This window comes from Struthio camelus, chromosome 28 (genome assembly GCF_040807025.1).
Source record: "Struthio camelus isolate bStrCam1 chromosome 28, bStrCam1.hap1, whole genome shotgun sequence".
NCBI classification, from domain to species: Eukaryota; Metazoa; Chordata; class Aves; order Struthioniformes; family Struthionidae; genus Struthio; species Struthio camelus.
In genome coordinates, this window is record NC_090969.1 from 1,471,825 (window position 1) to 1,491,342 (window position 19,518).

The window sequence follows — 19,518 nt, forward strand, 5'->3', positions numbered from 1 at the left end:
CCTGCGCCAGCCGTCGCGCTCCGCGGCCACCGGGGCGCCGGGCTCCCGCTGCAGTGCGCTTCCGGCTCGCCGCCCACCGTCTCTTCCTGTCACGTGGGCGCCGCCGCGTTGCCTGCTGGGACTTGTAGTCCGGGGGGGTGGCGCGCGGGCCGCAGCGCCGCCTCGCGCCGCGCGGTCACCTCAGGCGCTCGCCGGGGCCGGGACCGGGACCGGGGACCGGGACCAGGCCCTGATGCTTCTGCCCGGAGCAGCCTCCCAGGCCGTGGCAGCCCGGCCTGCTCCCCTCAATATGTCCCCCCTCACCCCCTCCCCCCCGGGCCTGCTCCCCTCACGGCCCGGGCCAGGCCTTGGCCAGCTCGGTGAGGCGCCTCTGGCCCTCGCCCGCCGGAGGAGCCCGGTTTCGGCTGCGCCCGGACAGAGCGAAGGCCGGGCAGGGGCTCGGCCCAGCGCCGAGGAAGGCGGAGGCCTCCCGCCTCGTGCCGCAGCCAGAGAGGATCCTTCAAGGCGATGCGACGAGGCCGCGCTCCTCCGAAAGTCGTACCGCTGGCGCAGCCCTGCTGCAGGCCGAGGGCTCCTTCAAGCACCGAGAAAGGCCTCCTCCTCTCCCCTGCCCTGCCCCGGGCTGCTGCGCAGCGGCGGCTTCCAAGCCCTGCAGCGCCTGGATGTGCTGAGTCCGCAGAACATAACTCCAAATGGCAAAGGGAGGACTTTTTATAGCTAATGAGCCCCCGCAGCAGTGCAAGGCATGGACTGCCTTCAAAAGCAAGAGATGCGTATGCTCTAGACACCCCCAGGTGAGACCGGGGTGCTGTTAAACTGCTGATAGTGGCTACAGAAACTCAGTTACTGCCAGCACAGCTTAGTATCTGTGATTCTGTATCGGAGAAAACCCTCGGGAGGAAGGATGCACAAAGCACTTCTACATTAGATGAGCTAACAGCTAAATGCAAGGCTGAAGCCAAATTACAGATCCTGCGGCAACTCCGGGCAGGTGCTGGCAAGATCTTTGCAAGCCTAGGTGAGAGACTGGGTCATGCTAAGAAAGCAAGCTCAGAGCACCGCTCTCCTGGATGAGTAGCATCTCATGTCCAAACACTTGAGCCGGGGTTCCTAAAGCACTTAGGACAAAAGGAACTAGAAATTGTGCAAAGCCAGTAGGAAGATACTGAACTTTCTTTATCCTCCAGTTAAAGTTCCTCATGAGAGGAAGCCAATGCTGGCTACTTGCTGTACGATAGGTCAGTTGAATTTAAAGGTCGTAGCATGCCTAGCGAGAATGCATGTCTAATAAAAGGCACAGAAACAACTGCAGTGCTAGCAGATTAAATTGCCCTAGCAAAAGGCTGAGCGGAGGGCTAACAGTCCTGGAAAGGTTGCTCAGGGTGAAGTGTATATCAAAGAAAGGCAAGGACGAAGCAAGTCCAGCAGGGAAAAGAAGTTGGGGAGAGATCCTTAAAACAATATGGCATTTCCCAAGAAGCTGAGACGTCGGAGAAAGGGAGCCTGGGGCACAGATGGTCCCGTGGGGTCCTGGCCCTGCTCCAGCAGGTCCCACATAGAAGAGTGAGGATTTTGTACCCAGTTAAGCATTGCAATCTCAACCCTCTTCAGTCCTACAGCCAAATTTTGACACCAGAACCACTGCTGAGAAAAGGCAAGTGGGAGAGTTACGCTGTGACTGGATGTTGTCCCGCAGGGGCTTTCTCACCTGTTTCCGGGACACCATACAAGGTTGCAGAGCCAGGAGGGAGCAGACAGTGCCCTATTTTGCACTCTGAGCAAGCGCAGCAGGCACAAGCCCAGAGACAATGATGCACTGGAACCACAGAACAAAGGGTGGGTCTCCCCTCTCTAAATTTATTTTAAACATTCACAAAGTACACTGCTAGTCAGAGACCCAGTGGCACTAGGACCCGGAGCTGTGGTGGACAGCGAGACCAGCAGCAGCTCCCGCTTGCCAGCCCAGACAGGGATCAGTGAACCGCTGGACGCCAGCCTGAGCAAACACGAGCACAGAGTGAGCCAGCTTTAGAGGATCAGAGAGGCATGTGGCGAGCGGCTGGACAAGGGGCAAGTTTAAAAGGCGCAATGCACAGCACAAGGCACAGAGACCCCGTCCTCTCTTGCGATGTTGGAAGTCTCCCTGTACCTCTTGCGGATCGCATGTCCATCGCTGCCCCTTGAGCTGGCAGGCGGTTTCCAGACCTCTCACAGGAGGGACAGCAAGGAAAGCGAGGAACCTGTTGTCTCGGCTCCTATAAAGCCACGTGTAGAAGCAAAGACTGGACTAAGCCACAGACTGGAGCAAGCCAGAGAGAAGGTGACAAGCTGCTGAGGATCACTTATTTAAAAGCAACATGGCCCAACTGCTTTGGCAGGTACACCACTGAGGGATTCACAGCCTGCCAGCTGCTCGGAAAGAATTTCGGGCAGTTGGTCCCTGCATTGCCAAAGCAGACAGAGGACAAACAGATACAAGGGAGGAAGGCCATCCAGGGACAGTCAGTTGGCATGGAACTAGCACGGGCAAATCTGTGACAAAAGAGGAGTTCCCTGGTGCGGAGGCCAGGTTTGACGGTGAGAGCAAAAAGCTGAAGAAAGCAGCTCTGAAGTCTCCGAGGGTTCGGAGTCCCTGGAGCTGCCCTCACGTGTGTGGAGCATTGACCGTGCTGTTTGCCAGGAGTAGCTGGTGGCGGCTGGGGAAGCAGCATGTGGCAGGGTGGCAAAGAACGCTATTTTCTGTGCTGGCGTGCCTTCGAAAGAGGAGTGATTCTCGCCCCCTTCGAAAGTCCTCAGGAACTTCACTCATATTGGGGGAGCGTGGCAGGGACCTGTGCCCTCTCCATGAGGTGGTTAAGCCTAAAGGAACAGCAGAAAGCAGGAAAGGACCTGCATCACGCAAAGTGGCCCCATGGGGCTAAAAGCAAAGCTTATCCCCACAGACAGTGCCTCCTGCGCAGCCCGTATTGACCAAGATGGCCTGGCAGAGTCCCACTGAGAACTGAATCCATCACGGCAAGAGGAAGTGAAAGGAGGAGGATGCCCAGCCTTCCTCAGGACAGACCCTAGGCAGCAGCAAAAGCTAAATGAGCCCTTCAGAGAGAGGGGGAGATCAGCAGGTACCTCCGTGCAGATGCCAGACTCAGGCTGGCAGTCTCCAGGGCTGAGGAAGGGAACCTCTGCCCTTCCAGCGCTCTGCAAAGGCTCCCAAGAAATCCAGACTCCTTACAAAGCTGTAGCAGCAGCAAGGTGGTGCAGGCAGGGGCTCTCTGCTCCTCTCAGCTGGATTAATGGTTTTGCAGGCAGAGCTCCCTTACATGTGTACAGGGTGGTCTTGGAGACACTTGATGATGTCAGCAACAGGTTTGCCCTCGTAGCAGATCTGATACACAGCTGTGAAGAGGGGGAACCTACGGGCAGATGAACAAAGTCACCCCCCCCGCCCTGTGACCAGAGCAAGCAGAGCGAAAGCACCTCCACTTCTCTTGTGACATGCAGGACTGCTGTTGGGGAGGGGAGAGGAGGGGGTTCCCCTCCCACATCTGCAGGAAAGATCCCAGCCCAGCCCCCCAAAAAGCGGATGTGGGAGGTGAGAGGTGGCCAAGGAGCACTCACTTCTCCACCACCTTCTTGCTTTTGAGGATGTGATGCAGCTCAGCAGATGTCTGGGGACCTTGCAGCTTCTGCCCGTTCAACATCTCCTTCTCCAGCTGCTCAATAGACTGAAACAATCAAACAGTGAGGGAGCTGGAGCCTGCAACCCCATCCTCTGCCCCGTGTTTCTTCCCGGAGCCAGGCTGTGGCACTGGACCAGCAGAAGCAGGGTACCACAGTGCTAGTCAACTCCACCTCGCTGCCAACTGAGCCCACAGGTCCCGATGTTCACTTGTTGCCTGCTCCCTCCTCTGCTCACCTTTCCTGTCTTGGCAAAAGCCTCAGCCACCTTGCGGTTGCGGCCGCCATAGCAAGTGGTGATGAGGTCAGCGACTCCGCAGCTCTCCAGGAACGTGGAGGGGGTGACAGGGCCCTTGCAGAAGAGTTTGGCGAAGTCAATCATCTCCATGAGTCCCAGACGGATCACGGCAGCCTTCGTGTTGTCCCCAAAGCCGAGCCCATCACAGAAACCAGCCCCGACAGCCACTACGTTCTGGAAGAGGACAAAGGCACAGAGGGATCGGTTCCCAGCAGAGCCCAGAGCTTTGCCATGTCCACGAGTTGTCTGCGTGATCCCAAGCACCGGCTCCTGCCTGCCCTTGCCTTTGCTAGTGACCGTTGTCTCTCTGAGCAGCCGAACAGGACATGCGTGCAGCTGTCTCCCAAGTCTGGCCTTTGGCCCAACTATCTCAGTATGCCGCAGCGCAATATCCAGAGGGTTCATTCAACCGGCAGTCTCCTCCCCAAAGCTCCCTGCAGAGCCTGCGAGAACTGTCAGCTTCGCTAACCGAGCCCTGCAAACCCTGCCAAGCGGCTCACCCACCTTGAGAGCCCCACAGATCTCTACGGTGTCCGCTTCCTGCACCACACTGACCCGGAAGTTTGGTGTCTGCATTAGCTCCTTCAGCATCTGCCCGTGCTGCGTGTTCTTGCAGCCTGACAAGACAAAGGGAGTGGGAGGAAGGCGATGGAGGCGATCCTAAAGCAGGATTGTGCTGTTCTCCTGCCCACCGGTGTAACTCCAAGCGCCACGCTGCAGGAACACTGCAGCAAGAAGAACCCATTACCCAACTGATGGATGTTGCTAAACGTTTGCAGGTACACAAAGTGCCATGCACACATCACCTGGCCGATAAGCAAGGTTGCAACCCTGGAATTCCCAGAAGAGCAGGACAGAAATGACATGAGCCCAGTAGGTTAAAGGTGTCTTCAGACACCTTTGGGTTGGAGGCTGCCGTTATCTTTGTTCCTGCAGTGCCCTGCACAAGAGCGTTTCTGTGTGCTAGCAATAACGGTGCACTCTGCTTACACCTCTTCAGTCCCTGCAGCCTCCTGCATGGCATATTTGCTGTTGTTTGAAACACGGACACTTTGAGTCCTGTAACATCTAACCTAGCAAACAGTTCTGTTGGTTTTGGCTGCTTTGCATGAGTCACAGATAGGATGGAGGACGTGAGGAACAGTCACTGGCTGAACTTTCAAGCAGCCCTGCTGGCAATAACGTGAGATCCAGGTGAGTGTCCCCAGAAGCCCAGGGAAACGTAGCTAGGTGAGCTCAATTTATTTCCTAAAGGGTCTCTTAGGTCAGATGGACTTTCTCGCCTGCTGATAAGTCACCATTCTGTGATTCTGAGAGAGGCAGAAAGCTGGAAACCCAGCAGATTTCTGCTTTTGTCCAGAACTTGACCCCCAGCGGGGCTTTCTCTTACTGGCTCTGTCCCTTTCAGTTGTGTCAGGAGACCGGCTGATGCTCGGAGTCCTTGCTGGCAGCAGCTTTTAGACGCACACCTCTGCTTTTAACGAGGGGAGCAATTGCGTTGCAAACCCTGAAAATGAGTTCAACATCCAGCTCCTATGGAGTCTTGCTGCCTCCACAAGGGAAAAGGGCTGGCTCACCCTAGACAGGAGTAGTTTAAGCTGCGCCGCGTTCTCCCCTTTGCCTCTTCCCGCTCATCAGAAATGAGGTCTGCTAGTGAGGAGGGCTGTTGGCTGCTTACCGATGGTTGTTTCACAGAACTTCTCGTCTGCCACTTCATTAGCAATGTTGGCCCCCATGAGGACACTCATCTCTATGCCCAGTTTCTCACGGATAATGTCCGAGATCAGCTTTAGCCCATCTGGTCCTTCATCTACTCCCTAGGACGCAACCAGGGACAGAGATGATCGTCTGTCCCCACCCAGGGACCTGGCCCTACCTGCCCTGATCCCCTCATTCCCTCTACTGAATCCTATCCCAACGGTCCCCGCAGTGCTCTGCTGTACCCCTCACCTCACAGCACTCACCATCCACCCCATGCCCTGCCCCTTCTCCCCCTCCCAGTACTCCTCCAAATCCCCACAAAGACTCTACCCCCAGCCCCGCGTCCCCCTCTGCCCGCGCCTCCTCGTACCACCCCGTAACCCTGGAGCCGGCTTTGCACTGTAAAACCACCGGATACCCTTTGCAGTCTCTCGGAGCCGGGTTGCTCCCGGCGAGGCCCCCTCGGCGCAGTGCCCTAGCGAGCTCCCAGGGCAGCGCTCCTCCTGCTCACACCTTGATGAGCGACAGCCCGATAGCGTCTTTCTTCACATGGCCCTTGAGCTGATCGCAGACTTTGCCGATAAACTGGTGGGGCACCACAAACAGGAGGATGTCAGCCCCAGCACAGGCTTTCAGCAGGTCTGGCTCTGCCACCTGCAGAGAACATGGACTCTTCAAGAACTCTTGCCTTCAATTTTGCAGTGAGAGAGGCCAGCCCCAGGCCAGGACAGGAGGAGCAGAGGCACAAGGTCAGCGCCACACAAGTTCCCCTTCCTGAGGCCCAGAGAGCTGCAGGTCTAGCAGGGCAGAGGGGCTGGAGCACAGCAAGGCCAAAGGCTCAGCCAGAGAAAGCCGATTTTGAGAAGGCAGCAGGGACAGAGCAAAGAGCTGTGGCCTCTCTGGGGATCTCGGTGGCCTCCTGGGGGCTGAGGGTGCAGCTCTGGGGCAGCAGGACCCACAGGCTGGGTGCACCGTCAATGTCAACCCGGAGGCAGCCACATGGCTTCAAGCCCAGCCCGTGGGACACCAGAGCAGGGGCAAAGGTAGGCAGCAAGAGCAGCCAGGGCTGCAGCTTGTCCTAGTGCAGTGCAAGGTCACCGGGAGCGCGTAACGGAGCCCTGGGCAGCCCAGTGCATTCCTGCCGCTACATACCTGGCTCCCAGGGCACCGGAGGCTCCAGCACCTCCCAGCATGGTTATTTATTACCTGCCATCAGGGTGCCCAGCTGTGAACACCGGACCTTGCACTCAGCAAGGAGGCCTCCGGCAGGCTGCACTCACCACGTTGGGGGGCAGCTTGTGCCCTGGCAGGTACTTGACGTTTTCGTGCTCCGTGTTGATGATGTCGGTGAGCCGCCGGCCACCCACCTCCTCCTCTAGCACCCACATGCTCACCCGGTTCTCGAAAGTGCCCAGCCGGGCCGCATTGGTGCCCACGATCTTGGCGATGGCCGAGCCCCTGCGCGGGCAGAGCAGAGCTGTAGGTGACAGGTGTGGAGGCCACCAGCACGCACCAGGGACCACCAGCAGTGGGGACATCAGTGCACTACAGGTCACTGGTGCACCAGGGAAGAAGGGGGCTGCGCGGTACTCCGAGAGGGGGATCAGGGTGCCCGAGCAGTGGGTGCTCACCAGTTGCCAGAGCCCACGATGCAGACCTTCCTGCCGCCCATGGTGCAGGGAGCCGGGGCACTGCATGGCGCTGAGCCTGCTGCTGCTATTTCAGGGCAGCCGGCAGTGGGGGCGGCCCCAGCCCGCCTCTGGCTCCGCCTGGGGCGAGATCCCATACCAGGTCCCCCCCCTTGCTCTGCTCAGTGGGAGGCAATGTGGCAGGCAGCACTGGAGGCATGGATTACATCCCCTGAAGCAAAGGTGAAATAGCTCAGATCCCAAACCTCAGCAGAGCCAGCAGTCTTGACTGCCCGGCCTCCCTCTCCCTTTTTCTGCAAAGAAACAGATCCCCTCTTCCCAAGAAATGAGGGTGCCTTTTTTTTTTTTCCTCAAGTGAGAAACACGAGCCATCTGATTGCAGATCCACAACACAACTCCAGTGCCAATCTCACAGCATAAGCAGCAGCGCTAACTACTTGACCTTAGGCAGACTGCCCTTTCTTGCGTACGCAGAGGATCTCTTCCCTCAGAGCAAGGTTATCCAGGATTGGTAAGGCATTACATTCCTACTTTTATAAACAATTACTCAAATGGTTCTGTGGAGCAGGATCAAAAGCTATTAAGAGAATAATGCCTTTTTCACATAGCTTTAAAACAAACAAATTTTAATAGTTTCTCCAAAATTGTGCGCAATGCCCATGAGACTTAAAAAGGCTGTCACCACTCTATAAGGCAGCAAGAAGAGTGTGGAAACTAGGCTGTCCAGATTTTATCAGCAGCTTGGCCACTGGATTTCCAGTTTTACTCAAGTTACTTTGCCTGTTTACCACAAAAGGACTTGGCAAAGGCTTAGCAGACTGTGCAAGTCAGAGGAGTTCCTTACATGAAAGGAAGGCACTGTATAAAAGCCTGAAGTGTGAAGAACATTTTATCTCCAGAGTTCCTTATCCCAGTTGGCTTTGTTTAAAAATAATAATTTTTAAAAAGAAATAATCTGTCCCTGCCTAAGCAAGTACACGAAGTGGCATCTACCAAAGCAGCTGCTGAGAGAAAGCATGCTGTCAGCACAGAAGGAGGGAGAACAGCTTCCTTCACAGGAGGCTTTTATTAAAACTGGGTGACGTCTACAAGGATACAGTACAAAAAAAATTTTGGTCCATGGAAAAAACCATAATAATCAGTTAAGAAAAGCAGTTACTCTGCAACAGCTATGTTTGCCTACGCAGTATTCAGCATCCTTCACGTGTGATTACCCTGAGGAGTCAGTGGGCTGCTTCGTCAGCACCAAGACCTTCACCCCAGTACCACAGAGGAGCCATTTCATAAGGGGGGGGGGAGGAGAAGGGAAGTCGAGAGTCTATTACTCACAGACATGTAGTAACACAGACACAAGGAGTAGGGCCACCCAGGCTCCCAAATTCATAGTAAGCTTCCCAACCACACCAAGACAGGTGTGGGTATGAGGGGGGCTTGTCAGTAACATGATTTTGCAGCTATCTCCAAGAAAGTATGACCAACTTTCGAGTTCATTTGCATTTCAGTCCCGAGCAGAAATACTGAAGGTTAAGAGAAGCTATTCTCTTATGCCTGACCACTAATTAATTCACTATTAATTCATTCCATGAAGAGGCATCTGGGCTGCTACTCCCCAAGGTAGAGAAAATCTACTTGTACATTCCTGATCCATGCTGGGCCTTACAGCAGCTCCAGAACCTAAAACTGCTTAAATAGGAGCTTCAGCATGGAAACCTCTGCTAACTCGCATATGCTTGGAGCTACGTCCATCCCCAAAGACTGTCCCGTTACACCCTCAGATCCACATGAAGGAGCCTCTGGTCCCCAGGGCAAGTGACCCAGGATAACTGTCCCAAAGGAATGAGCCTACATCATTGCGTTCCTGCACAATTCCACCGGGCAGTTGCTGCATCCCCTCTCCCTGCTTCAGGGAGAACAAGCAGCCAGATGGCTTGCTGGAACTGCAAGCGTAGGTCTTCTGAAGTGCAGTGAAGTCTCACCGCTCCAATGCTTCTACGTCCCTGCCTTGAGCCAATGCCTCATCTCCCTTGTGATCCCAGCCTAGGACAGCCTGCCAAAGAACATGAAGGGAACAAGAAAAAAAAGGGACAAGGGGAGAAGCAATTCTCTACACAGTCCAGTAACTCTTCCTCAAGGAGAAGAGTGACCTATGAGGCAGCCCAGTGCAGCAGCACCCTCCGAGCAAGGGAGGGTAGGGCAGGGAGGTATGTCAGCTCATGGCATACTGCCCACTACATCTCCTGGCACCTTGCTATAAAATCAAGCAGGGAAGAGACTAGTCACAGAACTCCATCCCTACAGCAGATCCAGGCTTCCCAGACCCAGGTCTCATGTGTGCCACAACTAGATGCTAGTTGAGGAAAGGGCTGTGGTTTCTGAACTTGAGAGAGGCTCCAAGTCAGCAGTCATACTGGCTACTGGGGACACTACAGGTAGTGCAGAGTCAAAGGGAGGCTCTCAGAAGCCTTGGGACTGACAAGGCAACAGTCAGGAAGAAAACCAGGTAGAAGTATGTGCTCATTGGAGCCTGTCTGCTTGCCACACCCCAGAAGACCCAAGGTGTCCTGGAGTTGCCCCAAGAGGGACAAGGCCAGGATGGACAATGGTGCAGGCCTCAGTGCCGGAGTGGGATTGTGTGAGCCTTAACAGCGTACTCTGCAGCTCTCTGTCTCCACAAGTAGCTGTGATGCCTTCTGGTTGGGGAGGAGTGGAGCAGCCTATGTGTTACGGATTCCCAGCGCCTGCTCCAATTCCTGCCGCCTTTGCTGCACCTGCAGGAAAAGCCAGAGTCACAGCGTTAATGTTCTCAGACGGCACAGCAGGGCAGTGTCCAAGTAACAAAGGCCCCAGCTGGAAAAGGGTGAACACAAACCGGGACCAAGATTCATCAGCAGAGTCTACAAGCGAAGCTTAGCACTGCCACTTTTCACTGGCAGTATCTGCCCCCAAAGAGCGACAGGTACTCTTACCTACCAGGTGTGGAGAGGGACCCCAGCCCAGAGATGCTCACCTTGGAGTAGAAGTATCTGCACACAGCTTCCTGAGCCCACGGCTGGAAGTAGAACTCGGCTCTACGCTCCTCTTCAGGATTCCCAACAACATCAGTCATCGTCTGGAGAGCACCAAGGACAGAACAGTTCAGGGAGCGCCAACGCTCAGACTGTGCTGAGCAAACCCACGCGCCCTCCCATTTCTGCAAAGAAACTTCAGTACAGTCAGGTCAGGTTATGCCTGGCTCCAGTTCTAGTCTTGGTTTCTGAGTAGCAAATTGTCTGTCTCTCTCTGTGGGAGCTGGTTCTAATGAGGGAAGTCTGTGACTGGATCCACCTTCCACACAAGACAAAGCTTTTACCTTCAAATCCCGGCACTGGGACTGTAGCCAGTCATTGATGAAGCCCTGAGGGTCTCGGGCAAAGCTCAGCATGAACTCACGCTGAGTCTTCAGCTGGTTAATTGTTTCTATTGTTTCATGGATCTGAAAGACAGACGAACAGCAACAAGACTGCTGAACAGGCGAAAAAGTTAGAGGGGAAACATCAGGAGATCCAATCACGAGGGAGAATTTCGATACTCCCTGGTTAACCTATACTTATCAGATAGGATTCTCAACTCCCAGTTTCCTGTACTACGAATTTTCCTACTGACCATTTGCTTTACAACTTTCTTTCCAGGTAAAGCCACCCATTTCTAAACGTGACTGACTCCACGCCAGATTCCAAACGCAGAGCACGTGCTGAACTCCTGTGCAGAACTCAGAGCTCACCTGCTCCAAGGACACATTCATATCCAGCAACGAGGAATGCAGAAACAAAGGAGCTCTTCCTACCTTGTTATCCAGAGCAGCAATTTCCTGTTGACTGGCTGTAGATAGCAGGAAGGAATTCATCTGAGTCTTCAAAGTATCATCCACCTCCACATCAATGTCATAGCAGGCTGTTTTCTTCTGGTCGTTTGGGTCAACACTAAGGGCAACCAGAAGAAAGAAACCGAAACAGTCAAGTAGCTCAAGACAGCACTGAACTGTAGCTGCTCTAGGACGCTGCAGCATATGGACTGCAGGCAGGGACAAGGCAAGCTAGCGTTAGCGTCGCCTCTAACACCAGCCAGCAGAGCCCCACTGGTGGCCTTGCAGCACAGGGACCAAGTGATTGTTCCAAGAAAATTTTTATCTACACGAGTGTAATGCTAAGGAAAGCATGAACGCGGGAGTGCCTTGTGGGAAAGGGGGATTTGGTTAATGGAAGAGGTGGCTGTTCTTGCAGAGAAGTGATAGCAGGCAATGCAGGGGAACTGCTACTGAAAAAACAACGTGTTATAACATCTTTCTGTACCAGGCTCATCCATTCTTTTCACCCTTTTTCCTGGAAATATGAACTCAAGTGGACCTGTCTCACCTGATCACATGGTTAATGATGATTGGTTCTGGGGGCATAAGCAATGCGTGAAGTCTTTGTGGGATTTCAGAGAACTTCATCCGCTGAGATTCAAATATCTGTGACAGAAACACAGGGCTAAGGGAAGGAATGGGAGCTCAGTGCCAGGGATCACTGGCTGCTAACAGAGAAAAGCTGAAACAGTCACGTGTTCCAGCCACAGACACTGTTACCTGCTGGAGGTATTTGTCACAGATGACATACTCCCGCTCATGGGGGTCCTGGAGCTTGTGGGTCTTAATATATTGCCACAATGCCTGGATGATCACTGGACGGGTCTGAGTGTGGATCCCCAAGAGACGAGCCAAGCGGGGATCCAGTTTGAACTGAGGAGGCTGAAACAAAAAGCACAGAAAGACGAGATAGGAACGCGGTGACAGACAGGGCTCAGCAAACACTACCGGCCCAGCAATGTTGTTCCAAACAGCCTACCTGGTAATCGAGCATCAGGAGGACAGTACAGCGCACATTTACATCTCCCGGCCTCTTCACCTGGAAACCATCTGTCTCCTGAGTTGTAGCAGTCCTGTGCCACTGGGGGACACAGAACAGGAGAGTGCGTTCAGTGGCACCCCTAGTCTTTGTTCCCTTTGCTCCTGCTGGGTACCCAACATGCTTGCTGGTAACCCCCACCCACCTACAGAGAGTTAGTCTCATTCCCATATATAGTTTGAAGCAAGAGTTAATGCACTTGCTCAGAGCCCCAGCAAGTCAATGGAAAAGCTAAGATAAGACTTCAACAGCTCCTAGCTCCCAGCCACTTGTTCAAGCCACCACTACCTCTCGAGACATGAATGACATGCAAATTCTGTCTGCTGAACAACAACCCACTTTTAGAGATAGTGCAGCAAAAAGCAGCTCACCTCTACCAGGTGATTGTCTGGGCCATACAGGTCTTTATCAAGTTCAATGACCAGAGATTTAAAGAAGGATGAGAATTTTCTTTTCTGTTTGGTGGCATCATATTTGGACAAAGCAGACTGCAAGCAACACAGGAAGGGTGTTAGGAGAGCTAATCTCAGTACTCGGTGGTGGACCTAGAGCCCCAGTTAGCTTCTTTTAACCGGAGACATCAATGCTTGTCTCTTTCCCTCCCCAAAGGGGTTGGGTGTCTCACACTCACGTCTTCCAGCAGCCTTCCTTCTACCCGAAGCTCCCAGGAGGCAACTGTGCCTTCACCATCCTCTGCATCTGACTTGGCTGGGTTGAAGGTATTGGAGATAAAAATACGTAGCTTTCGCTTTTGCTAAGAGAAAAAGCATCAGCTAAATGTTAATTTTGAAATAAAGGATCAACTATATTATGTTTTGCTAAAACTAAGAGGTTCAGTATCCTTATCTATTTCATATTCTACCTCTCCCAGGACGGGCAGCAAGGAAAGAGGAACATCAGGCCTTCCTGGCTCTGCTCCTCCGTTGGCATCTGGAGTACTAAGGTTCCTGATACACTGTGCTTACAGCGACAGGACCCAAGTTTCAGTGCACTCCTGCTCTCTTAACTAAGGTAAGAGTCTCCAGTCCTTGCTTACAGTAACATTGAACATAATCCTCTCTACCTTAATGGGTCGCTTCAAGGCCTCTTGGATATCCAAGCGTTTCCGCATGATCGTCTGGTCCAATTTCCTTTCGAAGGCCAGTAAGTCCATATAGGCCTGAGACTCAGGTACAAGTTCACGAATCTACAGCAGAGCACAAGCCAATCAAGAATGCAAGTCACCGTTAACTCCCCCACACTTCTCCGATCTACTGCATCTCAACAGAAGCTGCGAAGGCACATGCCACTCACCCTCTGAGGTAGAATTTTGTCAGCCATCTTCTTCTTTTTAGCGCTGTTAAGGAAGGAGATGCACACACACATGCATTAAAATGGCAACCACTCTGTCCTATGTAACTGCAGGCATTCGTGAAGGGCGTGAGGATGACGGGTTATTCTCTGGTTTAGTGCTGCAGCATTAGCAGTGCTCTTAGCCTGGGTGCCAGCCGTCAGTCCAGCCTCTCATTTTCAGAGGCACTTACTGCTTCCAGTCCCCACACGCAGGCAGGCTCTTTACTCCCCACAGCCCCTGCCCCACGAGGCAGCCAGTGCTGCAGAGCTGACAAACGCTGCAGCACCGTGACTAACCAGTTACCTGAATGCTTCGCGTCCCCTCCGAGAGCTCGGGAAGTGGGGTTACATCATGTTGAAAGGGGCATGCTGACATAATATCGGGCCAAAGTGACTCTCAAGCCTAATTTAGCTTCAGTTTGACATGCTTTAAACCAAGAAATGAGTTAACAATGATGCTAAGGCTGCCATTATACTGCCAGAAACGTAACAAGCTTGCCCTTGTCTAGCAGCTGCACATTAACGCTTTTATCGGCTGGAAGCTCCCCTCTCCCCAACAAGTAGCTGCCCAAGGAAGCTCAAGTCCCTTTGAGCCGCCCAACAAAAAGCGGCAGTGAAAAGCCCAGGCACGGCACGAAGGCAGCGCGCCCCAGACCCGCCGCAGAACAGAAACGCATTGTGCTGCCGGGAGCAGCCCCCGCAGAGCCGTGACCGGGATGTCCCCAGATCCCGGGGCACGGCAGAAGAGGGGGGCGTCACCGGCAAAAGCCTGCACCCCGGGGGGGAGCGGGGGGGCTTTAAGGGAGGGAAGGCGTCCCGGTGGCCGGGGGTGCCCCGGTGGCCGGGGGTGCCGCTCCTTACTTGTGGTTGCGGTTGGGCACGGCTTGCGGCTGCACCTGCTGGAGCTGCTGCGGCGCCGGCCTCTTGCGGGCCTGGTCCAGGCCGGCCTGCGCCATACCGGGCCGCACCGCCGGGCTCCCGCCGTAGCCCGGCGGCCCCATGGAGGGACCTTGCGGCGTCAACCGGCTACCCGGGAGCATCCCGGGGCGCTGCGGAGAGAAAGAGACCGGTTCCAGTGCCCGCCGGGCGGCTCGGGGTGGGGGCAGTGCCCGGCCCGGCCCGGCCCGGCCCGGCCCATCCCCGCCCCGCCCCGCCCGGGCCGCCCCGGATAACGGCGGCCGCCGCCGCCGGCCCCTCCCCCGCCTCACCGGGTAGGCGGCTCCCGGCAGCGGCGAACGGTACAGGCCTTGTCCCGGAGCCGGGCCCATGCGCACCGGCCCACCCGGCGTGCCCGGCCCCAGGGCGGCGGCCCCGGCGGCGGCCCCGCCGCCTCCGCCGCTGGGAGTCACCGCCTGGAAGCCCGCCCGCGCCGCCATCTTCTCCCAGCACAAAGGGGAGCGGGCCGGAACCGGACGCCGGCCATAGAGAGCCCGCGCGGGGCGTCGAGCTAGAGCGTCGCCGCCCGCTGCCGCCCGCCCCCTGCCGCCTGGAGGTCCGCGCTGCCGGGCCGGGCGGAGGAGGGGGAGTCTATAGGGGCTCCATGGGGGGATGCAGGGGCTGGGGGGAAGGGTGCTGGGGCCACGGGGGGGCGTTGGGGGGCTGTGAGGGGTGCAGACTCCATGGGGGGTCCATGGGGGGATGCAGGGGCTGGGGAGGAGGGTGCTGGGGCCATGGGGGGGGACCATGGGGGGATGCAGGGGCTGGGGAGAAGGGTGCTGGGGCCATGGGGGGGCTCTCAGGGGTGCAGAGTCCATGGGGGGATGCAGGGGCTGGGGAGAAGGGTTCTTGGGCCATGGAGGGGGCGGTGGGGGGCTGTGAGGGGGTGCAGAATCCATGGGGGGATGCAGGGCAGGGGAGGAGGGTACTGGGGCCATGGGGGGCAGTGGGGGGCTGTGAGGGGTGCAGAGTCCATGGGGGGGTCCATGGGGGGATGCAGGGGCTGGGAAGAAGGGTGCTGGGGCCATGGGAGGGCAGTGGAGGGGCTGTTGGGGGTGCAGAGTCCATGAGGGGGCTATTGGGGAGGGCTGTGTGGGTCTTTGGGGAGGGGTGCAGCATCTGGGAAGGGTTGGTGGGGGATGGGGGGGTCCATGGAAGGCCATAGGGAGGTGCAGGTGCCATGGGGTGTCCATGTGGGGCTGTGGGAGGTGCAGGGTCTAGGGGGCTGTAGGAGGGAGCAGGGACTATGACGGGTCCATCAGGGTGCAGGGTCCATGGGGTGCTGTGGGGGGAAGGGTGCAGGGTCCATTGGGAGGCTATGGGGGGTGCAGAGGCCTAGGGGTGTCCATGGGGCGTTGTGGAGGGGGTGCAGGGGCCATGGGGAGCAGTGTCCTTGGAGGGGGCCTAGAGATCTATGTTTCTTTTATTTTCTTTATTCCCTTTACGTCCCTCCAGCTCACAGTTTGCTGTATGTCATCCCCCTTTGTCACCATCTGTACTGTCACGGAGGGGTGTCTGGGGTGGGAGAGGCAGCTCTGTGTGCCAGGGGCTCTGATATCCATAGAAAACCACCTGTAAGACACTTTCCAGCTCCCTAAGCCCTTAGGCTGGCAGCCCCTGAGCTCGTCTACCTGCCTCAGCTGGCAGCACACCTTGCTCTGATCTCCTCTGCCCTCTTCCAGCTGGGCTGGTTTCCCCTGCAGCCCTCAGGGCTACTGTGCAGGAGCTGCTAGAGCCGGAGCTGCTCTGGGGCTGAAGGGGGTTGGGGTATGAGTCTTGTGCTTGGCTGGCTTTTGACGGTAGCGTTGGCTCTTACAATATCTACCTGTTGCAGGAGATGCTGGTCTGGTCCTGCAGCCTCTCTTGCCCTGGGGTGTGCCCCGAGGAAGGTTGCCTTGCCTGCGCCCCGGAAAGGAGGACTCTGAGATGCCAAAGTGGCGGTAACGCCTCTCACTGGAGCTGCTGTCCTTAACATCTTAAGAAGTAAGCATGTGGGGGCATAAATGGATGTGCTTTTATATCGGTGTGAATATATATGTCTGCGTCAGTATGTTGTAGCTGAAAGACTTCGTCTAGATGGTGATAATACTCCACAGAGGTACAAAGTTATCCGAAATAGCTCCTCACAAGGTCATGCCAAATTACTCTTTGCATATGGATAAGTGTGAGTTAATGGAGGGACTTGGAGGATGTTCAGAATGGGATTTCTGAAAGTGATTTTTCAAAGGCTGGAGGCAGAAACCTCCTCCCAGTACGTAGGGTTTGAACCTCGGTGGTGACTGGATAAAGAGGGGGACTCGTGAGTATAGACCACCAGGTTTCACTGTGGGTTCTGCCACTGATCAGGTAGCCGGGGCCTTGTTTGTTCAGGTTTAGGCTGAACAGCCAGGTAAAGGGCTCCGATCTCCCTCAGCAGCGGCTTGGGCTGCTACAGGCAGCACAATGTTAGATTTAAAGGCCACTTTCTGCAAGTATTAGCATTAAGCTCCCTATTCCCTAGAGCGCTTCCCCTTGTGGTTGCTCAGAGAGAAAAGGGACATAAATGCAGCCAACGTTAATTTGTGGGGGAAAAAAACCTAGGTGAACAGTCACATCACAAGCACTAATTAAACAATTAATGATCATGGATCATTTAGGAGGATGTCCTGTACAGTGCATGGCATTGTCAACTGAGCAAAGAAGTGGGGATGTGTTGGTACCTTCTCTGCCAGATACGGTATTTCCTACCCTCAGTGCTTTGAGCACAGCCTATTAACTGTTGTCTCAGCATCCGTGTGTCCATGCAGTTAATTTAATGCCACCTCTGACAGGCTTGGCGCCCAGCTGCCTTATGAAATATTCATGGGGAGGAAAAGCAGCGGAACTTATCTGCTCCGTATTGTTTGGATGCAACTTTGACTGAGACTTAAAGCCTGGCAGGATGGCAGGAGCCTTTTGGGCAGGCTGGAACTGCCTGGCTCTCCTGGGAGAGACAGAGTGAGGAGCTGTGAAAGCAGCAGAAAGCAAGGGCTAACCTGAGAAGTGGAGAGAGGGAAATGGGAGTCAGATAGCTGCTCAGTTTGGCACAGGGAGCTGCAGGGTCTTGAGAGCCCCGGTGTTGCTTGAGCTGAGCTGGGAGCAACCCCAGCTCTCTGTCCCCTGTTATTAGCTGTATCCCCTAAGAAACACCTTCCCCCTTGCCTGTGCCCTGAGGGTTTGGTTGGTTCACTCCTCCCAGTGGAGATGGTTTGTGTGATGCTACCCCGTGCACCTTGGTTTTACTGCACCTGCTGGCGCAAGGCAGCTACTCTGAAACCTTCCTCCCCAACCCGTATGGCTCTGGCTCCAGGCAGCCAAGCAGCATCCAGGACTGTGTAATTATATCTCAGCGCCTGTTTCTGCTGGCAGCTTTAGCACTGAGCAAGTGGTAAGCGGGAATTACTGCCAGGGAGGAAAGGAGGTGATGCTATCTCTGCCATGGTTTTATGCATCCTGCATGATTAATCCTTGCTCTGTAGGGTTTCAGCAGCCACACGATCTGCGAGGTAAACACAGCAGTGTGCAAGCAGGTGCTTCCCAGCGTCTCAGGCCTAGGTGTGTCACATCTCATCCTCACGTAGATCATCAGAGATGCTTCCTGCGACGTGTAATTAACTGTCTTGCGCGCAGCATGAATCTCGTGCAATAATATTGAGTGACAGACGTGGATGAACACGCATGCTGCCTTTGCTACGCACCTTGCAGGCTGCCAGCCTCACGCAGTGCACCCATCCGTGCACCACAGCCCCCCTCAAGGCTCCCTGGCCAGCGGACACTGCCCCGGCATGCTCTGAAGGTGCACAGCTCGCTTGCGCAATGGAGCCTTGAATATGGAAACATACAACCTGTGCACTTCGTAACAGGGCTGCTCACATTTGTGTGCTGTCTGGCTACCTGCGGTACTCCCAACGTGCTCCCGCGCCCAGCTTCTGGGATGGGAACTGTCTTGGCTGTGCCACCTTTGGGTCCAGGCTGTGCCTTGCAGCACAGACACCATTTCGAGCGCAGCGGCAGAAACGGCTCTGCCAGCCGTGCTGAGGCTGGGGATGTTCCTGCGCAATGTGAGGCTGTGACAGATGGAGGGGGTGACCTGCTCCCAGCAGGGTTAATGGGGAGCTGCGAAAGAGATTACAGCCCTCAGCACCAGGGCTGCTGCCTGCCCCCTGCAACAGGAGCTGCTGTGAATGCCACTGCGGAGGGAGCACGCGTGGTCAGCTGCCCTGGCTACTCAGTGGCTGGTTGCAATTAATTTAGGTTCATTAACTCCCTTCTGGCAGTTAGCTATATTATCTTGTTCCTATTCAAAGCCCACCCTGTAGCCTATGCAGCACCGGCTCTGGCAGAGAAGGACCAGAGTAGCAGTAAGTCAGTTCTAGTTTAAATGCAAAACACCCGGCTGCCATTTCCAGGAGCAACAGGGGCATGACCAGAGCCAAGTGACCAGAGGGAGTTTGGCATTTCAGTATTCCCTGCCCACTCACTGTTATTCAGTCTGTGTGGGGTCCTGAGGGCTTTTTCTGATGCACAGTGTTGGATCTGGCATGTTACTTTTGCTCTCTGCAGCTGGAAATCTTTAGGACAGAAACTGTGTTTACATATGGCTTGTGCTACAACTGCTACTAACTCTGTTAAATTAAAAGCAGGTGAGATCCAAGCCAGTGACTCATTTCTGCTGAAACTCAGGTGTCTGTCCCAAACCACAAAAGTGTTAGAGTTGTCAAGGATTAGCAGCTGTGCGTATGTTAATTCTCGTCCCCCCTTGGGAGCAAAAATCAGTTCCCATCCTCCAGCCCTGACGTGTCCTCACGTGGCAGAGCAGGACCAGGCAGCGACACTGGAGCTCGCTTAGGTACCAAGAACAATTGCCACATTAGCACAGCAAAGCACGCGTTTGAAGACTTCATGCAAGTCCAGACTACAGCTTTATCCTTTCCCCCAGCCCTTCCTTCTGGCCTCAGCTCCAGGAGTTCAGCGAGACCTTCAGGAG

At 55.2% G+C, this 19,518-nt stretch overlaps 2 protein-coding genes and 2 long non-coding RNA genes across 7 annotated transcripts; 2 read left to right on the plus strand and 2 right to left on the minus strand.

Moving 5' to 3' along the window:
* Window positions 1–1,830: 1,830 nt before the first annotated feature.
* Window positions 1,831–7,370, minus strand: GPD1 (glycerol-3-phosphate dehydrogenase 1). 2 transcript variants are annotated; one of them, XR_694031.2, is made up of 9 exons: window positions 7,306–7,370; window positions 6,955–7,132; window positions 6,188–6,328; window positions 5,652–5,790; window positions 4,478–4,590; window positions 3,914–4,147; window positions 3,616–3,722; window positions 3,124–3,410; window positions 1,831–2,859 (listed from the first exon to the last, which is right to left on the minus strand). XR_694031.2 is itself a non-coding variant. In XM_009674821.2 (8 exons), exons 1-8 carry the CDS (start codon window positions 7,344–7,346, stop codon window positions 3,314–3,316), a joined length of 1,050 nt encoding a protein of 349 aa, XP_009673116.1. In that variant the 5' UTR covers window positions 7,347–7,370; the 3' UTR covers window positions 1,831–3,313. The 2 variants fall into 2 exon arrangements, 1 of the variants encoding a protein (XP_009673116.1); XM_009674821.2 differs by having other exon boundaries at window positions 1,831–3,410.
* Window positions 4,597–11,140, plus strand: LOC104144033 (uncharacterized). Its single transcript, XR_694030.2, has 3 exons — window positions 4,597–5,167; window positions 7,679–7,834; window positions 10,992–11,140. It is a non-coding gene; the product is annotated as an uncharacterized lncRNA (long non-coding RNA).
* SMARCD1 (SWI/SNF related BAF chromatin remodeling complex subunit D1) lies at window positions 8,371–14,971 on the minus strand. 2 transcript variants are annotated; one of them, XM_068921065.1, is made up of 13 exons: window positions 14,786–14,968; window positions 14,439–14,626; window positions 13,539–13,581; window positions 13,309–13,431; window positions 12,877–12,999; window positions 12,617–12,733; window positions 12,186–12,287; window positions 11,927–12,088; window positions 11,715–11,812; window positions 11,147–11,282; window positions 10,673–10,795; window positions 10,331–10,432; window positions 8,371–10,091 (listed from the first exon to the last, which is right to left on the minus strand). In XM_068921065.1, exons 1-13 carry the CDS (start codon window positions 14,951–14,953, stop codon window positions 10,038–10,040), a joined length of 1,539 nt encoding a protein of 512 aa, XP_068777166.1. In that variant the 5' UTR covers window positions 14,954–14,968; the 3' UTR covers window positions 8,371–10,037. The 2 variants fall into 2 exon arrangements, with proteins under 2 accessions (XP_068777166.1, XP_068777167.1); XM_068921066.1 differs by lacking the exon at window positions 12,617–12,733 and having other exon boundaries at window positions 14,786–14,971.
* LOC104144035 (uncharacterized) lies at window positions 14,951–19,494 on the plus strand. Of its 2 annotated transcripts, none has more exons than XR_011136512.1 (3): window positions 14,951–15,069; window positions 16,348–16,496; window positions 18,011–19,494. It is a non-coding gene; the product is annotated as an uncharacterized lncRNA (long non-coding RNA). The 2 variants fall into 2 exon arrangements; XR_694033.2 differs by lacking the exon at window positions 14,951–15,069 and adding an exon at window positions 15,934–15,981.
* Window positions 19,495–19,518: the final 24 nt, after the last annotated feature.

What these genes read in the sequence shown, in the direction of transcription:
- SMARCD1 (XM_068921065.1), bottom strand. Translation starts at nt 14,953, where the DNA reads ATGGCGGCGCGGGCGGGCTTCCAGGCGGTGACTCCCAGCGGCGGAGGC. An exon ending in ACAAAATTCTACCTCAGAGG is followed by an intron (nt 13,432 to 13,538) that starts GTGAGTGGCATG and finishes GCTCTGCTGTAG; the next exon opens with ATTCGTGAACTTGTACCTGA. An exon ending in AAGGAAGGCTGCTGGAAGAC is followed by an intron (nt 12,734 to 12,876) that starts GTGAGTGTGAGA and finishes TGTTGCTTGCAG; the next exon opens with TCTGCTTTGTCCAAATATGA.
- GPD1 (XM_009674821.2), bottom strand. Translation starts at nt 7,346, where the DNA reads ATGGGCGGCAGGAAGGTCTGCATCGTGGGCTCTGGCAACTG. An exon ending in GTTCTGTGAAACAACCATCG is followed by an intron (nt 4,591 to 5,651) that starts GTAAGCAGCCAA and finishes TTGTCTTGTCAG; the next exon opens with GCTGCAAGAACACGCAGCAC. An exon ending in AGCAAGAAGGTGGTGGAGAA is followed by an intron (nt 3,411 to 3,615) that starts GTGAGTGCTCCT and finishes ATCTGCCCGTAG; the next exon opens with GTTCCCCCTCTTCACAGCTG.